This window comes from Symsagittifera roscoffensis, chromosome 5 (assembly GCF_963678635.1).
Source record: "Symsagittifera roscoffensis chromosome 5, txSymRosc1.1, whole genome shotgun sequence".
Classification (NCBI taxonomy): domain Eukaryota; kingdom Metazoa; phylum Xenacoelomorpha; order Acoela; family Convolutidae; genus Symsagittifera; species Symsagittifera roscoffensis.
The window spans coordinates 18,556,388-18,579,043 of NC_087066.1; the positions used below are offsets into that span (position 1 = coordinate 18,556,388).

The 22,656-nt window shown below is 34.0% G+C and overlaps 1 protein-coding gene across 1 annotated transcript in view; it reads left to right on the forward strand.

Annotated features, from left to right (window-relative positions):
• The first annotated feature begins 415 nt into the window (after nt 1-415).
• Nucleotides 416-22,656, forward strand: part of LOC134846634 (G-protein coupled receptor-associated protein LMBRD2-like) — a 74,719-nt gene continuing 52,478 nt past the window's right edge. Inside the window, exon 1 of the mRNA XM_063864021.1 lies at nt 416-422. Within this exon, the coding sequence (XP_063720091.1) occupies nt 416-422 (7 nt within the window). The remainder of the gene's footprint in view (nt 423-22,656) is intronic.

A 22,656-nucleotide genomic window follows, 5' to 3' on the forward strand; every position in this document is an offset into this window, starting at 1 on the left:
CTTGCATAAAATTTGTTGGCAGCGTCATATTGTGCGCTCTCGATATCGAGATATTTCCGATCCTTTGGCAAAACTTCAGAAAGCCATCTGGCACAACATTTGACTCAGTATCAGACCATATAATACTAAGTTCAACATTTTTGAGGAAAAGGAAGCGATTAAATGTCAAAAACTCCTCGTGAGGTCCACGTACAACTAAACTTGGAAAAATTTGTCCGATCCAAGGATTTTTCTGGTTTCCCAGAAGCATTGATGTGCTTTTCATGCTATATAATTGCAACTCGTTCTCGACGGTGAAAACTTTTGGATCCAGAAACATGACCGCGTTAATTCTGAACAAAATTTTGCCAACACTCGCCGAAGAAAAATATTTTCTTTCGATCGACAAGCGGTCATTTTCCTTAAAGACAAGGTAATGGAAGGTAACTGTATTGGTTGAATTAAACCGTATTGTTTTGAGTGTAGTATTCATAATTTGGATCTCCATGTCTGCTCCTTGTGTCAGGACATGGGTCATATCAACCCTATCCACTCGCAAATCCTGCACAAGCATAAGATTGCCGTCGTTTGAACAGTGTTCTACCAATCTAAATCCAAGAGTGTCCGGCCTTTTGCAAAGGCAGGTACCACAAATATTGGAGGAGCTGCGGTCTTTCTTTTCAACTGATCCAATAGGTGCATCAGTTGTTAGCCAATAAGGAAAAGCTGAAACAATAAAATCTGACGTAATATCAAAATTATGTGTCGGTTTGTCTGTTTATCTTTTTCCTTCTGACAATTTTCTGCATTTTTCTGCTATTTAAGTATTTGAAAAGATTTAAATAAGTGAATGGTTTTATTGTCAATTTTGTCGAATTTGTACAAAAATTGGCAGAGAACCTAATTAGGCTTTTTCAAATTTATTTGTTTTTCCTATTTAAATCAGTCTTCTGTTCATTTTTTTCTTCCAGTTCCGCTCTCTGGCCCTTTTGCTGGAACTAAACTATAATACACCTGGCCTATTCAGCAAACATAGCCAATCGAAGATCGGAAAAAGAATAATGAACGCAAGTTAACAAAAAACCCTAACTTTGTTGAAAAATAAATATTTCGAATCTCAAAAAAACATAGCCAATTGAAGATCGGAAAAGAGTAATGAGCGCAAGTAACAAACAGAACACTGACTTTCTTGAATTCAAAGAAAAAACAGATGCCTTTAAGCTCGTTGAGTTTCTAGAAAATGTTATGATTGGCGCTTTTTTGATAACATGAACCCAACTAGAGAAAACTGGATCAATAGCTAAACGTTTTTCTTCCGCTGGGAATCTAAAAATCAAATTCCACTCTTGAAACTAGAAATGGTTCACGTTTTTTTCGTGCCAATACCACGTTTGAGTTTGGAGAGTGCTATATACGTCACTCTCGCAGAAGAAATTCATCTGAACTCTAAAAGAGCATATATGCCTAAGTGCATTCATTGATGCATCAATATATATGAATGCATATCTGTTGTTATTACATACCTTTATGCAAATTTTTAGATTTTTTACTTAGGAAAAACGAAAAAAAAAACAGCAAAACCAATATAAGAGTCTTCACTACGTTCATTACTGTTTAAAATATATTTTACAAATTATCAACAAGGATGTTTGCATGTGGTCGAGGCTGATTTTTTGTTATCAAAAGTAGGCAAACCAATTCATAACAACCTACACTTCATAAAAACTTCAATTTTTTGACTAAGTCGTTGGTCTTATAAAGATAAGCATGAAAAACAAATCTATGTGCCAATTGTCATTAGAATAGTGCCGAGAAAATAGGTTACATATAAGCAAAAAAACTTTGGGCAATCTCGAGTTGTTACAACTTTTAAGAATACTTTGTTGAAGAATCTATTTAAAACAAGAGTTTTTTCGAAAAAAATTGAAACATAAAAGTAAACTCTGTGCTGTGCACTGCCGTATTTGACCAAATTTAGTTGTTTTGATCTGTAGCGTTTCACTGTGATTGAAACTGAAACCATAGAGAATGTATCCCGATGTTTCGCCAGTTGGAACCAGTTTGTGGGTTACAAGAGTTTTATTTTATGCTTTGATATTTACCAACGTAAAATTTTAATGACTACTCAATCATGATCTATTAGTAAAATTTACCATAAGTTGTAAAGCTGTAACTATTCATAATTCCAGCCACAAAGATTAAAAGGAAACACACATCTAAACATCCGCCCTCTACATCCAGACTCTTCCGAAGCCATCATCATAGACATACAAACACGCACGAGCTTTTACTTGTTAACATCCTATTTTTTCCCAGAAAAATCTTATGATAACCAAGACCACCAAAGCGACAAGATTCATATGTTGATCACTACACACTCATCCTTACAACCCCTTGGTTTTTTCTATGACTTCACTAATCGACTCAGTGCACCACTTCAAAACTCAGATGAAGATGATTTATATATTACAGCTACTCACCAGCTCACTGATGCCAGGCAACTAAAAGTTTTTACCAGACTTGGCTCGCTACAAATTCTCAGCCGTTACCTTGCACGCAAGTTTAACCACTTCCCCATTGCTCGCTACGACTACACTGACCATACCGACCCTGTAGTCGCAAAGCTCATAACAAAATCGTAAACTCACAACTAACAGAAAAATTTTTTCATTAAAACTGACTATCTTTTTGATTTGCAATGTATTAATAAAAAAAATTGACTATGTCCTTAAGCATGCACTAAAAAACACCAACTATCATTCACGTTTTCACACCCAAAGAACCAGATATTAATTGCTCACAAGAAGAAATAATGAAAACAAAACCCATTTGCACATTTTTGCGCCTTACTAATGAATTTCCCATAGAAGAATTCCGTTCCCTTATCATCCCACATATATACCTCAAAGCTGTTGAAACCTCTTTTTTTAAAAAAATTGGCTTGAAATTCAACTATAAACTTTTAAATTTAATTCAAAAAACTCACCATGACTTTATCGTTGCCCGGAAGAGTTAATGATAATTTAGTCACTTGAGCTTCTTTGCGACTCCTACGCCTTCAAAAAGCATGTTCGCAGAGCTTCTAATGCACTCACTTACCAAAGAAAATCTTAAATCTTTTTTTTTCAAAGAAATTTTCCCGAAATCGACTTCATGTTAGTAAGCAATTGTTGTTTACTAAATAAGTACCTACAATTAATTACTCACCGTTTTACAGTGAAAAAGATCATTCCTTTAGTTTTATTTTTCTTCAATGTTTTCTAATCCTTCCTTTCTAATATTTCCGATCCTTTGGCAAAACTTCAGAAAGCCATCTGGCACAACATTTGACTCAGTATCAGACCATATTATACTAAGTTCAACATTTTTGAGGAAAAGGAAGCGATTAAATGTCAAAAACTCCTCGTGAGGTCCACGTACAACTAAACTTGGAAAAATTTGTCCGATCCAAGGATTTTTCTGGTTTCCCAGAAGCATTGATGTGCTTTTCATGCCTAATAATTGCAACTCGTTCTCGACGGTGAAAACTTTTGGATCCAGAAACATGACCGCGTTAATTCTGAACAAAATTTTGCCAACACGCGCCGAAGAAAAATATTTTCTTTCGATCGACAAGCGGTCATTTTCCTTAAAGACAAGGTAATGGAAGGTAACTGTATTGGTTGAATTAAACCGTATTGTTTTGAGTGTAGTATTCATAATTTGGATCTCCATGTCTGCTCCTTGTGTCAGGACATGGGTCATATCAACCCTATCCACTCGCAAATCCTGCACAAGCATAAGATTGCCGTCGTTTGAACAGTGTTCTACCAATCTAAATCCAAGAGTGTCCGGCCTTTTGCAAAGGCAGGTACCACAAATATTGGAGGAGCTGCGGTCTTTCTTTTCAACTGATCCAATAGGTGCATCAGTTGTTAGCCAATAAGGAAAAGCTGAAACAATAAAATCTGACGTAATATCAAAATTAGGTGTAGGTTTGTCTGTTTATCTTTTTTCTTCTGAAAATTTTCTGCCTTTTTCTACTATTTAAGTATTTGAAAAGGTTTAACTAAGTGAATGGTTTTATTGTCGTTTTTGTAAAAACTTTACAAAAGATGGCACAGAACCTGATTAGGCTTTTTCATTTTTTTTTTGTTTTTTCCTTCTGAAAGCAGCCTTCTGTTCAATTTTCTTTCTTCCAGTTCCGCTCTCTGGCCATTTTGCTTGAACTAAACTATAATACACCCGGCCTATTCAGCAAACATAGCCAATCGAAAATTGAAAAAAGAATAATGAACGCAAGTTAACAAAAAACCCTATTTTTGTTGAAAAAAAAAACTATTTCGAATTTCATAAAAACATAGCCAATTGAAGATCGGAAAAGAAAAAGGAACGCAAGTAACATACAGAACCTTGACTTTCTTGAATTCAAAGAAAAAATAGACGCCTTTGAGTTCTTTGAGTTTCTAGAAAATGTTATGAGTGGCGCTTTTTTGATAACATGAACCCAACTAGAAAAAACTGGATCAATAGCTAAACGTTTTTCTTCCGCTGGGAATCTAAAAATCAAATTCCACTCTTGAAACTAGAAATTGTTCACGTTTTTTTCGTGCCAATACCACGTTTGAGTTTGGAGAGTGCTATATACGTCACTCTCGCAGAAGAAGATCATCTGAACTCTAAAAGTGCATGTATGCCTAAGTGCATTCACTGATGCATCAATATATATGAATGCATATCTGTTGTTATTACATACTTTTATGCACTTTTTTAGACTTTTTACTTAAGAAAAACAAAAAAACAGCAAAACCAATATAGGAGTTTTTACTGCGTTCATTACTATTTAAAATATATTTTACAAAGCATCAACAAGGGTTTGCATATTGGTCGAAGCTGATTTTTTGATATCAAAAATAGGCAAAACAATTCATAAAAACCTACACTTCATAAAAACTTCAGTTTTTTTACTAAGTCGATGTTCTTACAAAGATAAGCATGAAAAGCAAATCTATGTGCCAATTGTCATTAGAATAAGGCAGATAAAATAGGTTACATATAAGCAAAAAAACTTTGGGCAATCTCGAGTTGTTACAACTTCTAAGAATACTTTGTTGAAGAATCTATATAAAACAAGAACTCTTTCGAAAAAAATTTAAACATAAAAGTAAACACTGTGCACTGCCCTATTTGACCAATTTTAGTTGTTTTGAACTGTAGCGTTTCACTGTGATTGAAACTGAAACGATAGAAAATGTATCCCGATGTTTCGCCGGTTGGAACCAGTTTGTGGGTTACAAGAGTTTTTTTTATGCTTTGATATTTACCAACGTAAAATTTTGATGACTATTCAATCATGATCCATTAGTATGACTTACCATAAATTGTAAAGCTGTAACTATTCATAATTCCAGCCACAGAGATTAAAATGAAATACACATCTAAACATCCGCCCCTCTACATCCAGACACTTCCGAAGCCATCATCAGAGACATACAAACACGCACGAGCTTTTACTTGTTAACTTCTTAATTTTTACCAGAAAAATCTTATGATAACCATGGCCATTAAAGCGACAAGATTCCTATGTTGATCACTACACACTCATCCTTACCAATCCTTTCAATTCAATTCAAAAAACTCACCATGAATTTATCGTTAGCCTAGAAGAGTTCATGATAATCTACTCACTTGAGCTTCTTTGGGACTCCTATACAATAAAAAAGCCTGTTCGCAGAGCTTCTAGTGCGCTGACTTAACAAAGAAAATTTTTTTTCGGAGAAGTTTTTCCGAAATCGACTTTATGTTAGTATGCAATTGTTGTTTACTGAATAAGTACTTACAATTTATTACTCACCGTTTTACAATAAAGTAGATCATTCCTTTAATTTAATTTTTCATCAAATGTTTTTTTCTAAAAATCAAAAAATCAAGTCGTAATTACAATTAAATTTTCAATTCTTGTCAAAAAATGCCAATTGAATGCAGTAATCTCTAAACGAACAGTAAAATTGTAGCCAAGCAATTGATTTTTAATTGTAATTTAATGAAGTTGTCCTACAATGTAATAAATTAAAAAATGATTGAAAAGTAAAGATAAAGCTAACGTTTTTTCTGCACATTTTTTTGTGACTCGACCCTGAAACTGCCAATTTTCAGTTAAACTGTTTAACTTTTGACAATTTAGCGAATACATTGATGCTAATAAATGAATTCCAAGCTTCAAAAAATAACTGGTAACAAATTTGATGCGTGAATTGGTTTCTTGATAGATTGAAGTTTTAATTTTTTTAAAAGTCAATTGAAATACATTCAAACGAAACTGCATGGACTCTTCAACTTTTCATTGGAGCGAATGTATAAGTATTCAAAAAAAATTGTTTTTCGACCAACCAGAAAATTTTTACCCAGTTCTCGTTTTTACCTCAACATGTTTTTTTATCTGCCCTATTTCTCTCTACGTTTTTTTTTCAGTTCTCTTTCATCGCTTCGGCTTTAGTTTTTCCAGAAATTATTGTCCAAACTTGTCAATTGCTCTGCCCCGGTAAAATTTACACTGAGGAAGATATAGTATCTTAATCTCCTTGGGTCTGATTTTTTTGTATGATTTTTTGTCTTTTCCAGAAATTTTTTTTGAAAAGTTTGTTCAATTTACTAATATTTGGTTACTTTTTTTGTAATTTTATCTATTCTATCAGTAGTTTTTTCAATTGAAGGACTACAACATCTATATTTCATCATCATTCTCCGTCTTTCTCATCGAAATGTTAGTTGCTAAGTTGCTTTTCATAATAAATCAAGGAATTTTTAAGAAATACAATACATAAACAAACAAACAATTCACTGTATCTTATAGTTGCAAAATTCATGCAAAAATTTACACTCACAATTAAAAAAAGTACTTTCCTTAAAATTACTTAAGAAATTCAAAGCATGCGCATCATGGACATTATTCAAAATCTTCTGCAAGAAGTTAAACTAGAGAAATGCTAAATAGTTTGCGTAAAATCCACAATTATCAGTTTTTTTAGCTTTCGAGGACTCATTCGTCGATATTTTTGTCAAAAAGAAGCATGTTGATCTCTTTCTACTTCAACAAAAGAATAATCAAAATAGTAACTTTTGTCCAGTCGAGCAATCAAGATCTAATGGTTTCCTCTATTATTGTTTGGGGCTGAGTAAACAACTGTAAAACTTTATCAGTAAGGTAAGATCCCATGTACTTGAACCTGAGCTCAGGAATTCTTTCAACAATGTGCAGAAGTGAGAAATGTTGCAATTGTAAGCTGATTAATGAAAGAAAAAAAAAGAAAGGTTAATGACTCATACACATTCAGGTATTGAAACAAATTTTCCATACCCAAGTTTTATGTAGAGGACAAAAATTCATCAATTCTGTTTTACAGTCTAGTTTGAATAAATGTTTCATGTTTTCAACTAAACAGCATTCATCCTCTATTTTTAGCTCTGACGAAAAAAAACAAGTAGATAGTACAGAGACAATAACGATGAGACAATGAACCCAAAAAGATTTCAATATTTTCATAGGAACCTGCAAACTCGAAAAGTTAAACATTTTACCGACTAATCTGAATTAATCAACTCAAAAGTTTGATATTCTTTCTCCCAAGACTATCACTTCAGTTACTTGCTCCAAAGGAAATTGGAAAAACATTTCTAAACTCAAGCTTTTTTCACTAAGTTTTGGATAATGCAACTGTTAAGCTGCATCCTGTAGTGAAGTCAAGTCAAAAACTAGAAAAAAAATTTAGAAAAAAGTCCATAGGCAGAGCGGGGAATCTTCGTTCAGATACGTTGCTTTCATTTTTGGGCGACAAGGAGAAGTTTTATCTAATGAATTATTTGGTCTTTCTCTCCGATTAATTCTAAGCTCTTTCAAATGAAAATGTTGATAGTTGAAGGGTTTTTCGTAAAAATCCCACAACAGTTGAATTGGTATTCAATGCAACAGCTATTTTTCTGATTGGAGCATTATTGAAGACGCTTTCCTGAGTGAACTGATTTTGACAAGATGGAATGATAAATGTACTTGCTATAGTTTCCATGTAATTGTATTCAGCAGGTTCTCCTTCCAGTTTCGATTTCAAGTATTGATGATTAGGTTCAGCAGCTAAAATTCTTCTAGTGAACAGCGAACATACAAAAATTTTCAGACTAGTAATTCGATTATAAGACAGCATGTAAAAAGTAGATCTAGCTCGAATTACTTTATTTCGAGTTTTAGTTTTCCGTAGTAAGTACGCAAGTCAATGGTAAGCCTGCCATCAAGTGAAAAAGTTATCCTTGAACCTAAAGAGTTTGCTTCGAGTGAGCGGATACATATCAAAAGCTTCCGGAATTTCTTCAAAACTGTTTCCGTGACAAGCAAGTTTTCCTAAATTACTCACTGCCGACGAGTTGAATTCGTTCGATATTTTTGCTTTCTGAAGATATTATCCATTTGCGTTGTAAACCATTGTATTGTTAAGATAAACTTCACAATTGGAGAATAGAGAGTGTAATAGATTGCTTACATAACTTGAGTACGTTTGTCGTTCCTCATCTAAATCATCATCTGGTTTTGCCTTTTGTTCTGCTTTGAATAATTGAAGCTTTAAGTTGAGAAAGGTATCACGCGTACTCAAATAAAGATTACGATCTGTGTCAAATTTGAAGACTGTGCCGCTTTCATCTAGAGAAGTACTGGGAATTACTTTTTGTGTTTAAGATGAAATAACTGTTTCCAAAACTGGGACTTTATCGAAAAAATACAAAAAAGATTTTGTAAAATCTCTGTATTGAAAATGAAAACCTTGATTTATACTCATTTTAATATACAATTTTAATTCTCCAATTCTACAATTTTTTTTATACAATTTTAAATCTCCATATTTTCTACGTGCCATGTACTTTTTTTAAAATTTTGGTGTAAGTTGAATCTCCCATTTTTTTTCGATGTCTTCAAAAAACAAGAATGCGAAAGTGACATGCGAAAACTGTGATAAAAACACATGAAGGCCAATGAGGCCCGACATGGCAATAGTTGCGTGCGAGGAGTTATTTCTTGTCCGGAATGTAATTATTGTACTTACAACCAGCAAAAATGAATTTCCATACGAGCAAGAAGCACGTTAAGTCAACCCTGAAGTCGACAAACGTTTTATTGTTTGAGAAGGTATTCCCAAGCTAATTTTCACTTCAAGAACATCGTAGAAAAAATCACGGGCTGTAAGCGAGGAAAACGATTGATTGTGTTGCGAATTTGAATAAAATCTTTGAAAACGAAGGGATAGTGATTAGGTACAAGAGGAGTTGAATGCCGTCAACACTTTTTGACAGATACCAAGATGGAAAATTGAGGCCAGAAGGCACTCAAATTTCAACTTCCAAATTAGATCCTAATCTAGTTATTGAAAAACTGGATCAAGTCTCTGTGAACTTTGATTGTGCAGCCAAAACCAACATTGCCTTGGGACTTGTGGGATTTTTGTTAATTAATATAGAACCGGCGAATACCGTTATTTCTACGCTCATGATAAAACAATCTCTTCGAGAAGTCTTTGCTGCTTTGTACCAAAGCAGACTTGACGGTTTTACAGAGCAAGGATGCTGCTTTGTACCAAAGCAGACTTGACGGTTTTACAAAACAAGGCCATTAAGCAAGATGTCATTAAAATTTGTACACAAGAGAGACAAAATACGAAGTGGCAATACAAGCTGATCCCTAATGTGATCATTTTTGCTGCCCTACTGAAAAACGTACCCATGGGATGTCCAGATTCTGTGCTTGTTTGTACTCTTTTTTAAAAGCGTACAAAGCTAGTGAAATGAAAGGTTACTTTCCATACGAGTGGTTCGATACTCCCATCAAGATGAACAACAACAATCCTCGTCTGATGACTTCTACAGCAAATTGAAGGCTTGTATACGAGATAGGACTACAAGAAGAAATACAAAAATTCAAGGCAAGGGAAAATCGAGATCGAACGTTTGAAAATATGGTCACGTCAGATTTTCAAGCAACCAGACCTGAATGCAAAATTTAGAATTACTACACTACGGGAACACAAAAAATATTGATTGCTTCAGTGTTGATTGTTATTGCAATTATTCTAGGACTGTTTTCGAAATATGGGTTGCTATTTCTTTTTTGCTATTTCTTTTTTGGCAAGAAGCTAGACCAAGACTAATGGATGATGATATCAAACGAGGAACCATAGAGCCAGAGAATTGGATGAGTCTATGAGTTGGATGAGTCCATGAATTGACTCTATAGAAGAAACGTGGGAGTGGGATCACTTTAAAAACAACATAGACTTTAGAACTCGTTTTCCTCTCAAAAGACCTCGTTCCGCTAATTCATTACTGCAAAACATCAAAAATGAAACAATGTTTGGCTACGTGCAATGCGATATGCGTGTTCCAACGAACTAAAAATGATAATCTCCATTTTTTCACCTATTTTCAAAAAAAATTGATATTACAAGAAACAATAGTGGGGACTATATAAAGACATACGTGGAATAAAACGATTTGTTAAAACAACCGCAACGCATGTTGATATCGAGCTTCAATTTGACCAACGAAACACTTATCACACCACTTTTCAACATTTTTTTTAAATACAAGTATATCGTTTTGTGCAATACACACCGCGTTAAGTTTTTAATAGTTTCGTTCAATTTGCTGTTGATGCTAGGCGAGCCAGTGATGAATGTCCATTTTCTGGTGTGGTAGCCGAAACAATGAAAATACTAGACAAACGTTCCTATGGCTATCAAGTAATGAACAGTTCAAAATATTCAATAACAAAATATTTTGAAGACGAAAAACTCATGAGACTATTTATAACCAGTTCTTCAAGAGACCCAATATCTTAGCTAAAGGTTAGTATGAAGTGAAACTTGTTAACTCTACATCAGAGCATCGTGAACCAATTATAGTAGGATTCTTCATATACGTCTAGCTAAAAAAGGTGGAGCTATTCCATAGCGTTTTCGATCAACTTTGTGAAGTCAGCAAAATGGAAGATCTCGAAATGGATAACGATTCTCTCTTGTTGGCTTTGGTGGAAGAAGATTTGGATGAATTTATTTTACCCAGGAAGCAAGCAGAATTGACTGAAAAGCAAAGCAAGGACTGTCGAGACGATTTCAGAGCAGATGCGAATAATCAGTTTTCCCCGTACTCATTGCTCTAAAAACAGTAACCCTTTCGATAAATTGTTTGATGATTATCAATAACTTCTTAACACTTGGAGTACTGAAGAGCTAGTCATTAAAAATTTTCACCAACTTGAAAATTACACCTACCTGAATTATGTCTGGAAAAACGAAAAGATATCACCATTCCACGGTTCTATACAGCGGTATAACAACAAAGATGTTGTTTCTACCCTTGAAACTATGCAGAAAATGATTGAATTATATCAGACATGTTAAAACTAAGCTGCACACTACCGACTTTAGCAAAAACCTGTTCTAACAAGTCAACCGGCTATAAATTTTATCCACTATTTTCGAGTGAAATTGACTTGCTTGAAAAAGTACTAGAAATATCACCAGTGGCCCCGCAATTGTTTTAACAATAGAATCAGCAGCAAACGAGACGTTTATTCGAAAATCAGACAACTTGTGTAAATCCATTGTTGGGATTGTTGCCAGTCAACTCTATTCTTAATCGATGCGTCAGGATGTATACTAGATGGGATTACCTTGGAGAAATACTTAATTTCGAGGCAAGTCTGTATCAATTTCGAACGTTTCAAAACAGTGTCACGTCAAATTTTCAGGCAAGCGGACCTGAATGTAAAATTGAAAGCTACTGCAAAACAAGAAAACAGAAAAAAACATTGATTGCTCTGGTGTGGATGTTTTTTGCAAACAATGTAAGACTGTTTTTGAAGCAACAGATTGTTATTTTCATTTCTGTCCTTGTAAAAAAACTAAACCTAGCCTAACTGATCAAAATATCAAACGAAAAACTGAGAAAAGAGCTTCAAAATTTTATAATCGAGAAAAAAGATGCCTCATAGCGGAAATGAGGGAATGTAGTTGGTGGGATCAGTTTGAATACGTAGACATAAAAATCACGTTCGAACTCTTTTTCCCTTAAAAATTGCTCTTTTTTTCGATTTGCTTCCGCAAAGATTAGAAATGAAACAATTTTGGCTACTTAAAACGTGATCTGACTGTTCCAGATGAGCTAAACTTTTGATATCGAGCTTCAATTTAACCAATGGAACACTTATTACACAACTTTTCAACTTTTTTTTGGATCCTGGACTAAAGTGTACACAAGTCTATCGTTTTGTGCAATACACACCGCGTAAAGTAATAAATAGTTTCGTTCAATTTGTTGTTGATGCAGGGCGAGCCAGTGACGAAAGTCCATTATCTGGTATGGCAGCCGAAACAATGAAACTACTAGACAAAAGTTCCTATGGCTATCAAATAATGAACATTTCAAATTATATAATGACAAAGTATATTGAAGTCATTAAAAATCTTCACCAACTGGAAAATTACACCTACCTGAATTTATGTCTCGGAAAACGAAAAGATATCATCATTCCACGGTTTTCTACAGCGGTATAACAACAAAGATGTTGTTTCTACCCTTGAAACTATGCAGAAAATGATTGAAATATATCAGACATGTTAAAACTCGGCTGCACACTACCGAATTTAGCAAAAATCTGTTCACACAAGTCAAACGGCTATAAATTTTATCCATTTTCGAGTGAAACTGAATTGCTTGAAAAAGTACTAGAATATATGACCAGTGGCCCCGCAATTGTTTTAATGAAAACAGCAGCAAACGAGACGTTTATTCGAAAACCAGACCACTTGTGTAAATCCAGAATTGAATTGTTGCCAGTCAACTCTATCCTTAATCGATGCGTCAAGATGTATACTAGATGGGATTACCTTGAAGAAATACTTAATTTCAAGGCAAGTCTGTATCATTTTCGAACGTTTCAAAACAGTGTCATGTCAATTTTTCAAGCAAGCGGACCTGAATGTAAAACTGAAAGCTACTGCACTACAAGAAAATAGATAAAAACGTTGATTGCTTTGGTGGGGCTGTTTTTTGCAAACAATGTAAGACTGTTTTTGAAGCAACAGATTGTTATTTCCATTTCTGTCCTTGTAAAAAAAATAAATCTAGCCTAACTGATCAAAATATCAAACGAGAAACTGAGAAAAGAGAAAGCAATGAGCTTCAAAAAGACTATATTTGAGAAAAAAAGATGCTTCATAGCGGAAATGAGGGAATGTAGTTGGTGGGATCAATTTGAATACGTAGACATGAAAATCACGTTCGAACTCTTTTTCTCTTAAAAATTGCTCTTTCTTTCGATTTGCTTCCGCAAAACATTAGAAATGAAACAATTTTGGCTACTTGAAATGTGATCTGACTGTTCCAGACGAGCGAAACTTTTGATATCGAGCTTCAATTTAACCAATGGAACATTTATTACACCACTTTTCAACTTTTTTTTTTCGGATCTTGAACTAAAGTGTACACAAGTCTATGGTTTTCTGCAATACACACCGCGTAAAGTAATAAATAGTTTCGTTCAATTTGTTGTTGATGCTGGGCGAGCCAGTGATGAAAGTCAATTGTCTGGTGTGGTAGCCGAAACAATGAAACTACTAGGCAAAAGTTCCTATGGCTATCAAATAATGAACATTTCAGTACACACAATGACAAAGAATATTGAAGACGCAAAAATTCATGAGACTATCAATAACCAGTTCTTCAAAAATCGTAACAACAGCTTTGTATGAATTGGAACTTGTTAAATCGACTATAGAGCATCGTGAAACATTTTTGGTAGGATTCTTTTTACTACAGTATGCCAATTTGAGAATGTTGGGGCTGTATGATAACTTTTTCGATAATTTTCACGATGTCAACAAATTTGAAGAAATTGAAATGTATACAGATTCCCTCAATTTGGCTTCGGCATACTTGCTGCTCTAAACATAAGAAACATGACAAAAGAGAACAGAGATTATTCAAGGAGGAGTTCAGATGCACCTAAATGCTCTGTCTGGGTAGCAAAACTTATTCCTGTTACGATTATAAAAGTCAAAAGTGTAAGTTTAGCCGTAAAGGTTGAACAGACGCGCATTAGAACACTCTGGAGATGGCTCGATGGCAAATTATCGACGAGCACTGGAGGAGGCAGTGAATTTGAAGGCAACTAAAAGAGGATTTAAAAGAATTAACCATGCAGTGAAAAGAATTAAACTTTTCAACAAACTAAAAAACGATTGAGCTTTTTTTACCCTAAACGGGAAGTCGAAGGTGATGGAATACGTAAGAAAACTCTAAATTCGTAGTGAAATGAAATTGTATACGACTTTTTTTTCTGCATTTAATTTTTTTTCAACAATTCTATTTAAACGCTACGTTTGGGTTAACAATTTGGTTTTTAACTAAGGAAACCTTTAGAATCTTAGGCATTGGCAAAGATGAGCGCCAAATTATTTTTTGAAACTTACCATCTACCATCTCAAACCTCGTATCTTAATACGAAGCAAAATTGATCTTTACACGTGGAATGTCTATTACTTTTATGTAGAAAAGTCTATACACTATCGTAAAACATGTTTAGATCGGTCGTCAAAATTTTGTTTCTGAAACAGACCATCTTACCATCTGGAACTCTGAAACCTATAGCCAAACTTAATATAATGGTAAATCTTTTCCCACGTAATACACCAAGAATCTTTACCATTTAGGTAACGCGCGCCGACAATTTTGCAAAAATACCAGATATTTCCACACAAAATCTAAAAAAAAATACCGTTTTCCCATCACGCTGAAACCTTACCATTTCTATTCCTTCAAAAATAAGAAACATGACAAAAGAGAACAGAGATTATTCAAGGAGGAGTTCAGATGCACCTAAATGCTCTGTCTGGGTAGCAAAACTTATTCCTGTTACGATTATAAAAGTCAAAAGTGTAAGTTTAGCCGTAAAGGTTGAACAGACGCGCATTAGAACACTCTGGAGATGGCTCGATGGCAAATTATCGACGAGCACTGGAGGAGGCAGTGAATTTGAAGGCAACTAAAAGAGGATTTAAAAGAATTAACCATGCAGTCGCAATTTTTCAACAAACTAAAAAACGATTGAGCTTTTTTTACCCTAAACGGGAAGTCGAAGGTGATGGAATACGTAAGAAAACTCTAAATTCGTAGTGAAATGAAATTGTATACGACTTTTTTTTCTGCATTTAATTTTTTTTCAACAATTCTATTTAAACGCTACGTTTGGGTTAACAATTTGGTTTTTAACTAAGGAAACCTTTAGAATCTTAAGCATTGGCAAAGATGAGCGCCAAATTATTTTTTGAAACTTACCATCTACCATCTCAAACCTCGTATCTTAATACGAAGCAAAATTGATCTTTACACGTGGAATGTCTATTACTTTTATGTAGAAAAGTCTATACACTATCGTAAAACATGTTTAGATCGGTCGTCAAAATTTTGTTTCTGAAACAGACCATCTTACCATCTGGAACTCTGAAACCTATAGCCAAACTTAATATAATGGTAAATCTTTTCCCACGTAATACACCAAGAATCTTTACCATTTAGGTAACGCGCGCCCACAATTTTGCAAAAATACCAGATATTTCCACACAAAATCTAAAAAAAATACCGTTTTCCCATCACGCTGAAACCTTACCATTTCTATTCCTTCAAAAACTACTGCCTTGGTTTTGTTTAGATATGAGACATTTTTTCTGCAACAATTTTGATTTGTGAAGGAGATGCGAGAAAGTGAGACGTTATCTGGGGGTTGGTGGTTTGATACGACACCACAAAAACATACTATTTCGAGGCTTATTTCTACTTTTTTAATAAACTTTACCAGTAACAATTTATCATTTTCTTGCTAGTGCTTGCGAGGTGCTCTTGAGTGTGGCTTACAATCTCAACAATTTGTTCGGATTTGGGAGTTTTTATAACCAGGTCTGTATTTAAGAGGGATAGGAATGCTTTAAGTTTGTTTTTCAAGAACCATTGAGCGAATTGAATAGTCTGAAAAGAGTCGTGATTGAATTTGCGTAGAGTGAGTCCTATGACTTAATCTGTTTTTGATTTGCTGTTAGATTTTTCACTGTTTTTCGCTTTTTAAGGGGAGGCAAACTCCAGTATTGATCAGCAGCAGTCTAAAAGTCACAAAAACATCAACTTCTAGTTTAAAAGAAGGGCTGTAGATTTTAGAGTAGAGACCAGCTAAAGCTGGAGGTAGCTGTTTGTTAAACTTTGATTTTGCTGTACTGATGCCTGATTAAATGGCTGATTTTGAAAAAAAAAATTTAAAATTAAATAAATAAACGATTCGTGAATTTGAGTTTTTCCAGAGACATAGTTTCTTTTGAACCGATCTTGTGGCAATGCATCTTATTCACGGAGGCTTCCCGCATGCTGTTGCCTTGAGTAAACCCTTGATTATAGATTGAGTTGTTTTCGAGAAGAATCAAGAACTTCCGTAACCCTATCTTCCTGTTGAAACCAGAACCTTAGATATACAAGGGTAGTTTTTGACCTTCTTACAAACTGACTTTTCGACTGAAATCAAAAACTTAGGATTGGAAGGGTAGTTTTGAGAAAAGTAAAAAAAAATCGAAAATTAAAAATTTAACCTTCGCGTGAGTGAGGTTTTTTGTGTAAAAAGGTTGGGCGTAATCACTTAAACAGGAGAAACTTTTGGATTTTTGGTTGTAAGCGCTTCAAGAAACAAAAAAGATTTCACAACCAGTACTATTAAATGAAATCAAATGCTCAGATTTGGCAGGATACTTTTCGAGAAAAGCTAAAAAAAACAAAAATAAGTCAAAAAATGGAAAACTTGAATTTTCCGAGGGTCATATTTTTGTGAAATTTTTCCACAAATAAATTCGGAGAACACAGTTTAAGCAGAGTAATTTTACTCAGATTTGCGTAAGTAGTTTTCGAGGTCAGTTAAAAAGTTTAAATAAAGGTCAAACAATAAAAATTTTGACTTCTCCGCTGCTCACACATTTTTGTGTAAAACTTTTTGGCTGTAACCGCTTGTGAAATGGATTTTCTCACACTCCGTCCCTTTTGGCTGAAATCATAAACTATGTTTTTGGAGGCTCGTTTTTGGGAAAAGTCAAAAAATTTCAAAGCACGATAAAAAAATCCGCAATTTTTTTTCCGAGGGTCACAACCCTTTGTGTTTACAAAAATTGGGCGTAACCGTTTATCCAGGGGAGATTTTCTCAAAACGTTTTACTTATTGAAATCAAAAACTCAGGAGGTTTTGTAAGGTTGTTTTTGAGAAAAGTAGAAAAATTTCATTAAAAAAGTCCAGTCTTTTTTGTGTTTTTTTAGGTTGTAATCGATTATGCAACAGATTTTCTCTTGATACGTCTTTTTTGACTGAAATCAAAAACTTTGATTCAGGAGGGTAGTTTTCAGGAGAAAGTTCAAAAATTCAAAAAACGCAAAAAATCCAGAACATGTTTTTGACGAGGGACATAACTTGACGAGGGACATAAAATTGGTTTAATATGAAAGTGACTTTTCCAAGAACCTTAGTAAATATTTTTGTTTGTAAGTATTGTTTGTAAGTAAAATTTCAGACAACGGTTGACAACAATCGAAAAAACGACGTTACCGAGGGTCATAGATTTTGTTTAAAAAACTTTGGTTTTAACAGTTTATGCAAAAGAGTGTTTCTCACAATCCGTCTTCTTGACTGAAATCAGAACCTCTGATTAGGGTGGTTTGTTTTTGAGAAGAATCGAAAATTTCAAAAAACGGTTTAGAAATTGAAAACTTGTCTTTTCCGAGGGTCGAAACTTTTTGTGTAAAAAAAATTGGGCGTAACCGTTTGTAACGAGGAGTTGCTCACAAACTTTTTCACTTATTGAAATCAGACACTCACTTTGAGAGAGTCAAAAAATTTCAAAAAAAAACGCCAAACAATCAAAAATTCAGACTTCTCAAGGGTCATAATTTTTGTGAGTTTTTTGGCTGTAATTGATTATGCAATAGATATTCTCCTAATGTGTCCTTTTGACTGAAATCAAAACTCTGTTTTTGGAGGCTGGTTTTCGGGAAGGTCACAAAGTTTCAAAACACAACCAAAAAACCGAAAACTTGTTGTTTTCGAGGGTCAAAACTTTTCTGCTAAGAAAAATTGCCTTAACCGCTTATGCAGGGTGCATGGGAGTTTTAACAACCCGTGCTAACTACTGAAACCACAACTTCAGATCTGGTAAAAAAGGCTTCGAGAAAAGTCAAAAAGTTAATAAAAAATGTTCAGGAAAATGAAACTGATATTTCCAAGGGCCATAACTTTTGTGTACACATTTTTGGTCATAACCGTTTATGCAAGGGAGCTTCCTACAACTTGTCTTTTTGAGTGGCATCAAAAACCTAGATTCGAGAGGGTAATTTTTGAATACAGCCAAAAAGTTTCAAAGAGCAGTCAAAAACCAAAAATTGACATTTGCGTGGGTCAGAAATTTTTCGAATAAGTTTTTTTTTTGGATGTAACCGCTTGTGCAAGGGAGGTTTTCTAAAAGCTAAAAAAAAAAAATAATAAGTCAAAAAATGGAAAACTCGAATTTTACGAGGGTCATATTTTTTGTGAAATTTTTCCTCAAATAAATTCGGACAACACAGTTTAAGCAGAGTAATTTTACTCAGATTTGCGAAAGTAGTTTTCCAGGTCAGTTAAAAAGTTTAAATAAAGGTCAAACAATAAAAATTTTGACTTCTCCGCTGCTCACACATTTTTGTGTACAACTTTTTGGCTGTAACCGCTTGTGAAATGGATATTCTCACACTCCGTCCCTTTTGGCTGAAATCATAAACTATGTTTTTGGAGACTCGTTTTTAAGAAAAGTCCAAAAATTTCAAAGCACGATCAAAAAATCCGCAATTTTTTTCCGAGGGTCACAACGTTTTGTGTTTACAAAAATTGGGCGTAACCGTTTATCCAGGGAGATTTTCTCAAAACGTTTTACTCATTGAAATCAAAAACTCAGGAGATTTTGTAAGGTTGTTTTTGAGAAAAGCAGAAAAATTTCATTAAAAAAGTCCAGTCTTTTTTGTGTTTTTTTTTAGGTTGTAATCGATTATGCAACAGATGTTTTCTTGATACGTCTTTTTTGACTGAAATCAAAAATTTTGATTCGGGAGGGTAGTTTTCAGGAGAAAGTTCAAAAATTCAAAAAACGCAAAAAATCCAGAACATGTTTTTGACGAGGGACATAACTTGACGAGGGACATAAAATTGGTTTAATATGAAACTGACTTTTCCAAGAACCTTAGTTTTTAAGTAAATATTTTCGTTTGTAAGTATTTATGCAATGGGATTTTTTCACAACCTGTCTTTTTAACTGACTCAATAATTCAGTTTCGGGAGGGTTGTTTTTGAGAAAAAACAAAAAATTTCAGACAACGGTTGACAACAATCGAAAAAACGACGCTACCGAGGGTCATAGATTTTGTTTAAAAAACTTTGGTTTTAACAATTTATGCAAAAGAGTGTTTCTCACAATCCGTCTTCTTGACTGAAATCAGGACCTCTGATTAGGGTGGTTTGTTTTTGAGAAGAATCGAAAATTTCAAAAAACGGTTTAGAAATTGAAAACTTGTCTTTTCCGAGGGTCGAAACTTTTTGTGTAAAAAAAATTGGGCGTAACCGTTTGTAACGAGGAGTTGCTCACAAACTTTTTCACTTATTGAAATCAGACACTCACTTTGAGAGAGTCAAAAAATTTCAAAAAAAAAACGCCAAACAATCAAAAATTCAGACTTCTCAAGGGTCATAATTTTTGTGAGTTTTTTGGCTGTAATTGATTATGCAATAGATATTCTCCTAATGTGTCCTTTTGACTGAAATCAAAACTCTGTTTTTGGAGGCTGGTTTTCGGGAAGGTCACAAAGTTTCAAAACACAACCAAAAAACCGAAAACTTGTTGTTTTCGAGGGTCAAAACTTTTCTGCTAAGAAAAATTGCCTTAACCGCTTATGCAGGGTGCATGGGAGTTTTAACAACCCGTGCTAACTACTGAAACCACAACTTCAGATCTGGTAAAAAAGGCTTCGAGAAAAGTCAAAAAGTTAATAAAAAATGTTCAGGAAAATGAAACTGATATTTCCAAGGGCCATAACTTTTGTGTACACATTTTTGGTCATAACCGTTTATGCAAGGGAGCTTCCTACAACTTGTCTTTTTGAATGGCATCAAAAACCTAGATTCGAGAGGGTAATTTTTGAATACAGCCAAAAAGTTTCAAAGAGCAGTCAAAAACCAAAAATTGACATTTGCGTGGGTCAGAAATTTTTCGAATAAGTTTTTTTTTTGGATGTAACCGCTTGTGCAAGGGAGGTTTTCTAAAAGCTAAAAAAAAAAAATAATAAGTCAAAAAATGGAAAACTTGAATTTTACGAGGGTCATATTTTTTGTGAAATTTTTCCTCAAATAAATTCGGACAACACAGTTTAAGCAGAGTAATTTTACTCAGATTTGCGAAAGTAGTTTTCCAGGTCAGTTAAAAAGTTTAAATAAAGGTCAAACAATAAAAATTTTGACTTCTCCGCTGCTCACACATTTTTGTGTAAAACTTTTTGGCTGTAACCGCTTGTGAAATGGATATTCTCACACTCCGTCCCTTTTGGCTGAAATCATAAACTATGTTTTTGGAGACTCGTTTTTAAGAAAAGTCCAAAAATTTCAAAGCACGATCAAAAAATCCGCAATTTTTTTCCGAGGGTCACAACGTTTTGTGTTTACAAAAATTGGGCGTAACCGTTTATCCAGGGAGATTTTCTCAAAACGTTTTACTCATTGAAATCAAAAACTCAGGAGATTTTGTAAGGTTGTTTTTGAGAAAAGCAGAAAAATTTCATTAAAAAAGTCCAGTCTTTTTTGTGTTTTTTTTAGGTTGTAATCGATTATGCAACAGATGTTTTCTTGATACGTCTTTTTTGACTGAAATCAAAAATTTTGATTCGGGAGGGTAGTTTTCAGGAGAAAGTTCAAAAATTCAAAAAACGCAAAAAATCCAGAACATGTTTTTGACGAGGGACATAACTTGACGAGGGACATAAAATTGGTTTAATATGAAACTGACTTTTCCAAGAAACTTAGTTTTTAAGTAAATATTTTCGTTTGTAAGTATTTATGCAATGGGATTTTTTCACAACCTGTCCTTTTAACTGACTCAATAATTCAGTTTCGGGAGGGTTGTTTTTGAGAAAAAACAAAAAATTTCAGACAACGGTTGACAACAATCGAAAAAACGACGCTACCGAGGGTCATAGATTTTGTTTAAAAAACTTTGGTTTTAACAATTTATGCAAAAGAGTGTTTCTCACAATCCGTCTTCTTGACTGAAATCAGAACCTCTGATTAGGGTGGTTTGTTTTTGAGAAGAATCGAAAATTTCAAAAAACGGTTTAGAAATTGAAAACTTGTCTTTTCCGAGGGTCGAAACTTTTTGTGTAAAAAAAATTGGGCGTAACCGTTTGTAACGAGGAGTTGCTCACAAACTTTTTCACTTATTGAAATCAGACACTCACTTTGAGAGAGTCAAAAAATTTCAAAAAAAAAAACGCCAAACAATCAAAAATTCAGACTTCTCAAGGGTCATAATTTTTGTGAGTTTTTTGGCTGTAAATGATTATGCAATAGATATTCTCCTAATGTGTCCTTTTGACTGAAATCAAAACTCTGTTTTTGGAGGCTGGTTTTCGGGAAGGTCACAAAGTTTCAAAACACAACCAAAAAACCGAAAACTTGTTGTTTTCGAGGGTCAAAACTTTTCTGCTAAGAAAAATTGCCTTAACCGCTTATGCAGGGTGCATGGGAGTTTTAATAACCCGTGCTAACTACTGAAACCACAACTTCAGATCTGGTAAAAAAGGCTTCGAGAAAAGTCAAAAAGTTAATAAAAAATGTTCAGGAAAATGAAACTGATATTTCCAAGGGCCATAACTTTTGTGTACACATTTTTGGTCATAACCGTTTATGCAAGGGAGCTTCCTACAACTTGTCTTTTTGAGTGGCATCAAAAACCTAGATTCGAGAGGGTAATTTTTGAATACAGCCAAAAAGTTTCAAAGAGCAGTCAAAAACCAAAAATTGACATTTGCGTGGGTCAGAAATTTTTCGAATAAGTTTTTTTTTTGGATGTAACCGCTTGTGCAAGGGAGGTTTTCACAATCTCTTATTTTGACTACATCAGAAACTCTGATTAGGGAGGGTAGTTTTTGAGAAATATGGTTTTTGGCCGTTTTTTGAAACTTTTGAATTTTCTCAAAAACTATCATCCCTAATCAGAGTTTCTGATTTAGTTTCTGAAAACTAGATAAATAGGCAATATGTTTGTTTCTCTGGTAACCATAAAATCACTATCAGTTTTCTAAATTAGATGTCTTGCAAGACCTTTAAATATTTTTTGTTTGTTAGTGGACTTTGCCTGCATTTTAGAAGAAATTAAGTGGGAGCAAGCATTTTGAATTAAATAATGGTCTTCACTGCGCCCATTGTCATTAAAAAAAACTTGCAATGATTGTTTCAAGCTTTTGCGTTCTGATTTTGCGTTTTTGAAGAACGCAACCAATTTTTGTATACAAAACAAGTTTTAATTTTGAACTGTAAAAAAGTAGTTTCCAAAGTTTTTAGCGATT